This window comes from Monodon monoceros, unplaced genomic scaffold, assembly GCF_005190385.1.
Source record: "Monodon monoceros isolate NGI ecotype Baffin Bay Population unplaced genomic scaffold, NGI_Narwhal_1 Super_Scaffold_2, whole genome shotgun sequence".
In the NCBI taxonomy this organism is placed as follows: domain Eukaryota; kingdom Metazoa; phylum Chordata; class Mammalia; order Artiodactyla; family Monodontidae; genus Monodon; species Monodon monoceros.
In genome coordinates this window covers 87,646,147-87,658,157 of record NW_021703776.1, presented here as the reverse complement: position 1 = coordinate 87,658,157, position 12,011 = coordinate 87,646,147, and the positions used below count along the sequence as shown (strand labels likewise).

Genomic DNA, 12,011 nt, shown 5'->3' with positions numbered 1-12,011 from the left:
CACTTTAATGTGCCTGGAGTAGCAACAGTCTCATTAGGCCATACAGTCACATACCATAATACAGAGTATAATCACATACTATAGTGTATGTAGTATCACTGGGAATGGTATTATCGTCAAACACAAATCACAGCCCAGCACATGGGTAGGCTTTCATCCATCATATACAGATATATTTACTCTCAGAATTTTTCCACATACAAGAATAAGATGTACTCAGGAAACACCAAAAAATAACAACAACAAAATCAGTTACCTGGTCATGTGTGAAATCTCCAACCAATTTTATCTGAATATTGGAATTGCAAGAGATACAGCAGAGGATCTTGGCACTTTCAAAAGCCAATTCTGGATTAGTATTGCCATGATATAGGTATCTTTAAAACAAGAGAACATTTGAGGAACTATATGATGAAATTTTTGCTTCTTACTATTCTCGATACAGAACATTTAGGATCAGGGCTTCCCCTACTCATACAGCACTTTTGGGTAAATTAGACAAAGGTTTCCCCTTCTAACTAGATGTAACCTGTTACAGGTTGAATCATGTTTTCCCAAAATTCATGTTGATAGCCAAACCCAGAATGACCTTATCTGGAAATAGAGTCTTTGAAGATATAATTAACCAAGCTAAGATGAGGTCATCAAGGAGAATCGTAATCCAATGACTGATAACCTTATAAAAACGGGAAATGTGGACACAGACACACACACAGGGAGAATGCCATGTAAAGGTGAAGGCAGAGATTGGGAGACGCTTCCACAAGTCATGGAACACCAAGCACTGCCAGCAAACCACCAGAAGTTCAGATTATACAATGAAAAGTTTGCTCCCCAGTCCTATCCTCCAAACATCCAATTTCCCAAGAGGAGACAAACAATATTAAGATTATGTCATTTTGTACTTAGAAATTTTTAGGACATAGAGTAAGTTAGAAAAGGACTTCCCTGGTGACGCAGTGGTTAAGACTCAGTGCTCCCAATGCAGGGGCCCTGGGTTCGATCCCTGGTCAAGGAACTAGATCCCACATGCATGCTGCAACTAAGACTTCACATGCCACAACTAAGGAGCCCACGAGCTGCAACTAAGGAGCATGCCTGCTGCAACTAAGACCCAGTGAACCAAATAAATAAAATAATTTTTTTTAAATGTACTTAAAAAAAAAAGAGTAAGTTAAAAAGAAGAGAAAGATTATAAGGTTCAGAGTAATTAAAATCAGAGCAGCAAAAGAAGATAATAATAAAATGAGACAAAAAAAAAATTTTAAGCGATGCATTAGGGATCTGACCAGATTTGGAAATCAAAGCTAGAATGCCATCTCATTCATTTCATCATTTCTCTACCTACAAATGCAACTTACCTGGCAATGTTCACCACATTATCAGCCTTCTTAGTTCTGGGATTGATTCCCTGCAATAGCTGTTCTAAAGGACAGACTATTAGAGCCAGCTGACTCTCTCTCAGAAGATCCATAAAGAGGTTTTCCTTTTGCAGAGTAAGATTGAGAAGTGCAAGGCAATGTTGCACTGCTTTCTCCAGGTGTTTCTTCCCTATAGAGCAAAATCAAAATTAGAAAGTTCTACATGAATCTTAGAAACTCATAATCAATTCTTAGGAAAACAAGATAAAGGACAAGTTCCAGATTCAAAAAGACCTCAAGTTTTCAAACCTTCAGCAGTAACTTTACAAGACTCCTCACCCAGACAAGTCATGGTAACTTTTGTGACTCAGATTACTTTAATGCAATGGCTTCTCAGTAATTTTTCCTGTATCCTTTCCCTGATTATTTAGAGCAATGGTTCTCGGATGGGAGTGAGCTTGGCCCCAGAGGACATATAGCAATATCTGGAGACACTTCAGGTTGTCACAACAAGGGATGTGCTGCAGGCATCTAGTGGGTAGAGGACAACAGGACAGCCTCTACATTAAAGAATTATTCTACCAAAGGTGCCAATGGTGCTGAGGCCAAGAAACTGATTTAAAATAATACATAACCATTGTGGAAAATCTGGAAAATAAAGAAGCAGAAAATATAAACAAGAGTCACCTATAATCCCACCATTCAAATTGAAAATACATGTGCTCTAGAGCCAAACTGCCTAAGTTCAAATCACAGCCCTGACCCCGGAGAAAGATGTGAAACCTCTTTATGCATCAATTTCCTTATTCATTACATGGAAATAATATCATCTACCACATAGAGCTTTTGTACAGGTTAAATGTATTAATACACGTAACGTGCTTTTAAAATTGCCAAATGCAGGGCTTCCCTGGTGGCGCAGTGGTTGAGAGCCCGCCTGCTGATTCAGGGGACGCGGGTTCGTGCCCAGGTCCGGGAAGATCCCACATGCCGCGGAGCAGCTGGGCCCGTGAGCCATGGCCGCTGAGCCTGTGCGTCTGGAGCCTGTGCTCCGCAACGGGAGAGGCCACAACAGTGAGAGACCCGCGTCCGGCAAAAAAAAAAAAAATTGACAAATGCATAGTAAGCACTCAATAAATGATAATAACTACTAGTAATAGTAAATGAAATTTATTGAACACTATGTACCACACCCAATAGCAAGGGCTTTTACAAATACTGTGAAGAAAACAAAACAAAGATTAAAATTTAATTAAATTAATTAAATTAAAAAATTTTAAGTTAGACATGTTAAAGATGTTAAAGTGATAAGAGATAATTATGATTACCTACCAAAAATCCTGCAATAAGACAGTTATAATGAGTCTCTGTACTTTAGTCTGCTTTCACTTTTAATATACTTTCATCGTATGACTCACTAAAACAACACTGTAGATACAGAGAGGAAATCTTACAGTGGAAAGGAAGTTCAGAGGTCATCTACTTCAAACCTTCAGTTTACAAAAGACAAAACCAGCAAAACTGTTTTCAATATATGAAGACATTCAGGCACATACCAGGGAAAGGAGCATAGGTATCAAGCTGCTTAACGCCTTCCTCCAGTAAACTAAGAGCAAGCTCCAACATTGGTGACTCATTCAGAAGATGATACATCAGACTAAATCCTGGTGGCTTATAGGCTATGATTTCTTCTCCTAAATAGAACATAACATAGTGCAAAAGATGGTGAATTAGTATTTTTGTCACACCCTTGATTTCTATGAAATATGTGAGATTTGTAAATTAAATGGTATCTAAACAGATGAAGGCAAGTTTCAATTTAGAGACAGTGACACCAACTATATACAGTGGTAATTTCCAAAAGAGCTGATCTGCACATAGCAGTTAGTTCACATGTTATATGTTAACTCACTAAAGAATCTGTAAGGCAATGTTCTTACTCCTCCATTCAGTGAAATTTTACTTTATTTTATCTTGCTCAGAACAATCAAAATGACTTAAACAATGCACCAAAAAACATAAAATTATAATTTAACTTATAACCAGAAACAATTTATAGCTTATGTATAATAATTTATAAATTATAAATAGGTTTATAAATAGCTGACACCTTGTTTGAAAGTGACAGAATTAAATTACCTTGTAGTTCCACAAACTGGTCTACAAAATCTTCAAGTTGAGGTTCATAGTCTCCGAGCAATTTATAAAACACCGCCAAAACAACCTCAGCGACTTCCCACTATAGAAAAACATAAATATTTCAATAACAGTAACAGTTCAAGGTGATAACCTTGCTAAGTTTTTCATTCCTCCTACTTTTCTCTAGAAAATGAGTGAAGTCCCCTTTCTACTTTATTTATGCTAAGCAATATAGAAATCCCAGTTCATTTTGCTTTGTTTTGCTAAAGAACAATGGATTGATTAATTTTTCAAGGTAAAACATTTGTAAAAGCATTAGTCTAAAAGAAACATTTCTATAGCAGATATCTGGGCTTTGTTAATAAATCTAAAGCACTCAGTATCTAGCCATAGTCAATTTATAATTAAACAACACCAGATTTGAACACCTCTCCAAAGTGTCAAATATTTCAGTTTCTCTAAGAATCTCAGCTGGACAGGATCAGAGAAATCATCTCATTTAATCAACACTTATTTTGCAGGTGAAGCAAGTGAAGCTCAGAGCAGTGAATGATATCCCCAAGACCATAAAGCTTGGAAGCAAACGTGCTGGAGGTCCAGCCCTGCACTTCTAATTCCCAGACCAGTGTTCATGGCTCTAGCCAAAGTTAAGAATCAAAAAAAAAAAAAAGTTAAGAATCACTGGTAGGCTTCCCCCAAATGACCTCATTATCACCTCTTTGTTTAAAATGTTTTTAAAAGCTAAGTAACAACAAGGAAAAATATTTATGCCAAAGGGAAAATATATATAACTGTACAGACAATAAAATTAAACTGTTTAAAAAATCCACTGCATAGAATTTTAATGAGGCTGAGTTTGGTAACTGTACATGGCGGTTTTTTAAATATTACTTTAGTCATTATTTCCACTGCACATTATTTTATCACGGCTGATTTTGAAAATTGGGATAATCATTTTTAAATTATTTTTTAAAAATTATTTACTTTTCTCTATTTTCCAAATTTTTCAAAATAATTTGTTTAAATGAAAAATGCTTATCACCACATAATAATGGATTTTAGGATTAATAAATATACACACTGCCTCTAACACTCTGTTTATAGTTATTTATCTCAATCCAAAGCACTGTTTTTGAGAAGCTAGTGTTCTAAAATACAAGGATGTAAGTTAAACCTTAAGAAGACTTCCTAGTGAAATAAATTCACAAAATTGAGGGAAAATTTCTTAGGGTAATATGTGGGGAAATAAATGGTAGCTGGGAAGAGCAGCAGTGCTAGAAATATAGAAATGCATGGGTGAAAAATAATAAACATGGAAACAAAGTTGCTGACTAAAGCTCTAAACCGTTAGGTCATAATGACCTTTGTAAGAAAAGGCAAATAAGATATTTAAAAGAAATGCCAAAAAGTATCAGAACATTTTGTTGAAGAGATTGCAATTATCAGCATCCATTATCCATCTGAAATGACTTCTATTAATGAGGCATGGCTGCTGTTATAGTTTTCATCCAATAAGGAAACATATGTTAATAAGGTAATTCTAGGGCTTCAATAAAATGTATGCCCCTCTCAGTGTTTATTTCTACCACATGAAAAGCAAAACTTCTAAGGCAACTGACAAAAAATAAACTTGTTATTTGGGACTAAATATTAGAAACAAACTATGTCCAATGATACGGCAATGAAAAATAAACTATGCTAGATACAAGTAATGATTATGCAGTCATTAAAAAGACTGTTTTCAAAGAATCTTTAAGAGCATGAAAAAAATCCTCATAATACTATGTTTGTGGCCAAAAAGGGATACAAGCTAATGCAGTTCATTATCTCAGTTTAAGTAGATATGCATAAGAAAAAGAATAATAGTTAACCTTCCCTTGGCAACAGGATTATGGGTGATATAATTTCTTCATGTATTTTTCTATATTTTCCTAATTTCCAAAATTAGCATGAACTATACTATTTTATAGTCAATAATACAACAAATAAACCCAACAGGTTCAAAAACAGCAAACTATAAAAATAAAGCAGAAATGTCCCTACAAGATATATCCAAGGGTAGTCTGTGAACCAATAAACAGTATTATAGACTAAAGTGAATTACATCAGAACCTGGAAGGGTTTCTTACATAGCTTAGTGGTTATGAGCTTGGATCTGGAATCAGAGTCCTAGGTTCAAATCCTGGTCCTGAACTTTGCTAACTTTGCTAAGCCTCCATCTGTAAAATGGGAATATTAATAGTACCTGCCTCACAGTAATATTAGAATTACATAAGCTGATATATACATTTAGCTCAGTTGTGAGTGTACTGCAACCAGAGCAAATATGTACATAAATGTCAGTGCTCCCTCAGCCGCTATCCACGGCAAACATACCTAATGAATCACAATATGCCTTTCCACTAAACCAGACTCCACAACCCAGAAGTGCTACTAATCATTAGAAATTAGTGTGCAAGTTCAAACTCATTTCAATCCCTAACCAAAATCATCCCAATAAAGAATAGTGTGTTTCCAGCTGCCAACGGTGTAACACTTTTGGTTCAATTTTGGTCAAAATTTGTTCAATTAAGGATCTAAATGACTATGACTTCATATTAATTAAATTACTGATCACTAAAAAGTCACTGCTTTGGTTTTAATGCCTTAATTTATTTTTTAATGCATTATAAACCAATCAGACCATGGATATGTCAGTATAAGACTATGAATTTTACTAACTTTCAAAAGCTAAAATGAGCTTATAGCATCTTGTACCTCTAATAAAAGAAAAAGCAGCAATAAATGAGTAAGGAGACAAAAGTATTTCTCTGAACATAACCTTTTCAGCTGCTCTCCGGTAAGCTCTTGTACGGAATCGGAGAAACACAGAATCTCTAAGGAACTGCAAATAGGGGTCAAAGCCGGGAGGCCGCAGTCCAGCGCCCAAATTAGAAGGAAAGGAGCTCTCCACCAGGGTACTAATTAGCTGGCAAAAGGCACGAGTTAATGGGTATTCTTCACATCGGGATTCTATCTCATTTAGTTCCACCTTCCAAAGAAAAATAAAGGAAATTCGGTAACATAAAACCATCAGCTATAAAGTGCAAAGCATTTTTCAGACATTAACTCATTAATATCCGTATAATATCACACCCAAAGACCCACACAGATATTATCATTTTTTATTTAGAGGTAAAGACACAAAAGTTAAAAATGGAAACCTTAAATGTTTCTTTAAAAAAGAGGAAGGGAGCGTACAGAGAAGAAAAGAAACTAAAACAAGTAAATCCTCACTTTAGGGTTGACCCAAGTAGCCTAATTAAACTGAGTTCAAACCAGACTTTCAGTTTGGATGGCTGCCATCTAACATGCCTTTCCAACTCTGAAACCAAAAGTATTTTGATTTCTTTCATAAAAAGTTTCATCTCCATTTCAACACAAAAAACCCTCAAATGAAAATACATTAAAGTTGAAAATTACAGAACCCTAATAGGGTAAGAATATTTTTTCTTAGTCTTTTTATCATGTGAATGTATGAATATAGCATTTAAACTAAAAGGAAAGCTTTACCTCAATACCAATAGCTTGCCTCTGGCTTGGAACTCTTACGGTTTGCAGTACCTTAAAATAATAAGAATTAGATGTTAGGAGCACTCATTTATCAATGAAAAGACGCAGCTTTGCAATAATAGTCATATACAACACCCACCACATCCTACATCTTACAATGTCGATCAGAAATGACAACTGAGAAGTCTCTGATGAACTTTCACTAGCAATTGCGTCCAGGTTCAGGGAGAACTTCCAATTACCTGGGCTTCAGAAAACTGGTAATTTCTAAGTGCACACAAGATGTGTTTTCAGCAACTTTCCTCTCAGATATTCCAGGAATGAACCTTAAAAGGATTTATGAGAGGAAACCTCACCCAAACACACTTCATCTTAGGTATAAAGAAGCACTCAGGACAATAAGTACTGACACACTGATGAATGAAAAAATGAAGTATCAACACTAAACTAAAAGTGGCCAAGCCTCCAGCACACACCAACTCCCTTAATTTTTGTTTTTATAAAGTATCATTAACATCTTCAGGACACGTATGTCACAAAACAACTAGAATACTGCTTCAAAACAGTAGTTTTACCAATGTGTCAGAATCATAGGCTCCCTTATGTGGTATTATTTCTAAGACAAACATATATTCCTCCTAACCATTTTACTAGAAAAATCTCTATAGGACACATTGTTATTTTCCTTTTTTTACTTTACCACATATAGAATAACTCTATCTTGACATAAAAATTCCAATAGGGCTTATAACTAAAGAAATAAGAGTTGATAGAGACACTTCACTCATCTGCTGTAAGACAGGAAGGGCACAGAAGGAAGCAGCAAAACAAACAGGCATCTCCCACATTTAATGAGTACAGATGACTTCGGAAGGCTTCTATCAGCCTAGTGTCAAAGACAGAGTTGAGGAATTTATTAATCTTACAAACACTGAAAAACAAAGAGAAGAACCAGTCTCCAGTAACCCAGTGAAGCTGTCAGCTGATCCAAGAGAAAAACCCAAGCCTGTTAGTTTCTGACGCTATGCTTAGTACCAAAATCATAACTTTCTATCTGTGAAGTTCGTGGTATACTATACGTTTCAATTGGATGCACTTGCTTGTACAATATTATCAAATCTCACTTCCAAACTGTAATAATGTAAATAAGAGAGCTCATAATACTACCTGAGTGTATTCCAACGACTGCCAGAGAGAAGCAGCAATTTCAGGAGATTTTCCAAACGCTGCAAGTGTCTTCAGTAGTTCGGCCTTTAATACAGGAGGGATACTGCATTGCAGGAGTCCCAGAATCACCACCACGGGGGTCCACTGAGGATGTTCACAGAGTGCCAAACGAGCATTTTCACTCTGAGTATTGAATTGAAAAGAACAAGAGAGACTTTCCATTTTCGAAAGCTAAGAAAAATGACCAGTAATCATCTAAATTGCTAACACTTACACTGAGTATTCATAGGCTTAATACATACTAAAACAAAGATAAGCCTACGGCAAATGCTTGAACTCTACCAGTAGATCAAATCAGATCACTAGCTCAGTCAGTGTAAAAAATGGAGAAACGATAGCCTTTGTAGAATTACTCTGACAGCTCTAAGAATGGAAAATAATACATACAAACAGAGAAAGTCTTCCAGGGTCACATAAATCTTACATAGGCATTTAACATCTTTTCTGGAACAATGTTAGATATGAATGAATAAAATACCTTGTCCTTTACTGAGAAAGAAATGGAAATACACACACATGCACACACACACACACACACACACACGGTATCAAGTATCACTCCATTTTAATTCAACAAGAAATAATTACAAACTTTATGTTTCGACCTTTAATACTATTTAGCATTACTGGGAAAACCAGTAAGTTAGAAGACACTCTTCCTATCCTTTGGAGAGAATGTCAGACTAAGGAACTTAGCTTTGCTCTAGTGAACAAAAGAAACAACTAGAAGAGCAAATGGGACCTAATTAAACTTAAAAGCTTTTGCACAGTAAAGGAAACCCTAGACAAAACGAAGACTACCTACTGAATGGGAGAAAATATTTGTAAATGATATGACCAATAAGGGGTTAACATCCAAAATATATAAATAGCTCACACAACTCAACATCACAAAAACAAACAACACGACTAAAAATGGGCAGAAGTCCTGAAAAGACACTTTTCCAAAAATGACATGCAGATGGCCAACAGGCACATGAAAAGACGCTCAACGTCACTAATCATCAGGGAAATGCAAATCAAAACCAGTGAGATAACACCTCACTCCTGTCAGAATGACTATCATTAAAAAAAAGAACACAAAGGCGAGAATATGGAGAAAAGAAAACTCTCCTACACTGTTGGTGGGAATGTAAATTGTGCAGCCACCGTGGAAAACAGTATGGAGGGTTCTCAAAAAACTAAAAACAGAACTACCATATGACCCCACAATTCTACTCCTGGGTATACACTCGAAAAAAACAAAAACACTAATTTGAAAAGATACAAGCACCCCAATGTTCATAGCAGCATTACTTACAATTGCCAAGATACAGAAGCAACCTAACTGTCCATCAAAAGATAAATGGATTAAGAAGATATGATATATATATATATATATATATGTATATATGAGAGAGAAAAAATATTCAGTAAATTTTCTTTTTAATTAAAAATACTCTTTATGTGTATATATATATGTATATACACAAGAACCTATATATCCACACCTATGCTAGGAAACCTTCTAGAAGGATGTGTATCCAACAGCTCATTATTTTTTTTTTTTTTTTTTTTTTTTTGGCGGTACGCGGGCCACTGTTGTGGCCTCTCCCCTTGCAGAGCATGGGCTCCGGACGCGCAGGCTAAGTGGCCATGGCTCACAGGCCCAGCCGCTCCGCGGCATGTGGGATCTTCCCAGGCCGGGGCACGAACCCGCGTCCCCTGCATCGGCAGGCGGACTCTCAACCACTGCGCCACCAGGGAAGCCCCAACAGCTCATTCTTATTTGCCCTTCTTATTATTTTCTTTCAGGCTTAGGCTATTATTTTCATACACATTTATGGCAGTAAGCAGGGGCTACCAGAACTATACCCTCTAAAGGTGAAGAAACAAAGAACTTAAGAACAGAATAGCATAAAATACTAACCACAAAAAAAAAAAAAAAAAAAGAACAGAATGCCAAATATATATGCTAAATTTATCACTCATTAACTTTAAGCATTATAAGGAAACTTGGGGGCTCCTTACAATGCCGCTGTGTTAGAACACAAAGTTACATTCTCACATGCAGTGGGTGGGTTACCTACCCAAGTAATGATGGTAGATGTGAGCTGTAAAAAAGCAATCAGCCCGTCCTGCTCCTTCTGGGTGATGCCACGTGAAGGAAGGTGACGGTACTGGACACTATCTGCACTCGGAAGATCCTTCCGGAGGTGTTCATGGTAGAGCATCAAGGAGTGAAAGAAATGTTCCCAGGAAACAGGACTGCCGCCTGCCCCCTGAATATTTTCAACTGTGAAGAGACACAGCATAGAATTTCCTTTAAAATTGTCTAAGCATTTGCTTGGAAATGGAGGAAGAAAATAAATTTAAAACAATAAACTTTGTTTGCCTTTGTCCTAGATAAGCTGTGTGTTGAAAATGGGTTAGAAACCCTCTTTAAACTAAACTCTGGATCAATTTATCCCTGGGACTAAAACTGGGTGGTGCCCATGTAATGCAAAGGTAAATTACTTTGGATGTCAGTTACCTACTTCGAATCCAGGACAGTACTCTGTGTTGTCATGTAACTATACAAGGCTGCTTTTCCCATGAGTAGTTCCCAAATGTTGAGCTTAAATTAAATTCCCTAAGAGAGAGAGAACTACAATCTAGATTTGCAAATTACAGTACTCTATTACATACCAAGCACTGAGAGCAAAAGCCGAGCAGCTAAGACAAGGAAGGCTTGACAGAATAGTCAAAACACAGGTCTTGGAGCCAGACAGATCTCAGTTCCAATCATGGCTTCCCTGTGACTCGTGACCTTCGGTAAATTACTTAACTTTGCTAAACCTCAGTTTCCTCACATGTAAAAACGAAGTAATAATATCTACCTGACAGAGGTGTTTAATAAATATTTCTTTCTCTTCCCTTTTGTACTATTTTTGGTGTAACCAGACTCAAGTCTGAAAATTAAGTGAGGAAATTGGGAGAGGGTTGAGAGAAAAACTGTAAGAACAGAAATTTAGAAAATAAGGACTTATGAAGATAAAGAAATCAAACTTATGTAGCAAAGGTGTATATTTTGCTTTGAGCACCAGATGTGTTCTTAAAAATGTATATTAATTCTCATTTCTTAAACTGAACTGTATTTTATAAAGCAAATGGTAACTCTCCAGTCTGTGAGACCATAATCAAAGCATCGCCATACATAAAACCAGCAGTGGGCTTCTCTCTGTTATAAAAATAACGTATACGCCCAGTAGAACCTAGCACATATAACCAATATGCTTTAATAGGTAGAAGGATACTGAATGTCACAACAAACTTAGACAACAACTAGATTTTTCTTACCGTGACTGCTACCATTGACTTTGAGTAGACTAAAACAGTAGTGGGCACACTGGGGCCCATTAGCCAATCCCTGGAGCATTTTCAAATAAGGAATATAAATAGTTGGAGGCAACAGGTCACCCATTTGCCTAACAAACTTTGACAAGACAACCTGAAATAGGGAAAAACCAACAGTTTACATAAAGCATATCTTAACTTTAAGCCAACATGGACTAGCTAATAAAGACTACATATGAACTAAAATGAATTATGTACTCTCATTTAACTCCCCACCCAAGACAAAATAATCTGGTATTCTATTTATGAAAAATTGCATTTTCAAGTTTGTCATTAGCAATTTAATGCAATTATAGAATATCTTTGTGAACATAAAGTACATTTTTATAAACATCGTAATGTCACAAAACGTAAGAC

The 12,011-nt window shown here is 36.2% G+C and overlaps 1 protein-coding gene across 3 annotated transcripts in view; it reads right to left on the bottom strand.

Moving 5' to 3' along the window:
- The window catches only part of NUP205 (nucleoporin 205), a 116,787-nt gene that overhangs the window by 46,068 nt on the left and 58,708 nt on the right, over positions 1-12,011 (bottom strand). For all 3 annotated transcript variants that reach the window (XR_003795346.1, XM_029234361.1, XM_029234360.1), the window contains 9 exons: positions 11,598-11,748; positions 10,349-10,554; positions 8,220-8,402; positions 7,053-7,103; positions 6,322-6,531; positions 3,501-3,600; positions 2,918-3,055; positions 1,362-1,551; positions 257-377 (listed from right to left, as the gene is read on the bottom strand). Coding sequence is in view for 2 of the 3 variants with exons in the window: in XM_029234361.1 (XP_029090194.1) it covers positions 257-377; positions 1,362-1,551; positions 2,918-3,055; positions 3,501-3,600; positions 6,322-6,531; positions 7,053-7,103; positions 8,220-8,402; positions 10,349-10,554; positions 11,598-11,748 (1,350 nt within the window). In the remaining variant the exon portion in view is untranslated. The remainder of the gene's footprint in view (positions 1-256; positions 378-1,361; positions 1,552-2,917; positions 3,056-3,500; positions 3,601-6,321; positions 6,532-7,052; positions 7,104-8,219; positions 8,403-10,348; positions 10,555-11,597; positions 11,749-12,011) is intronic.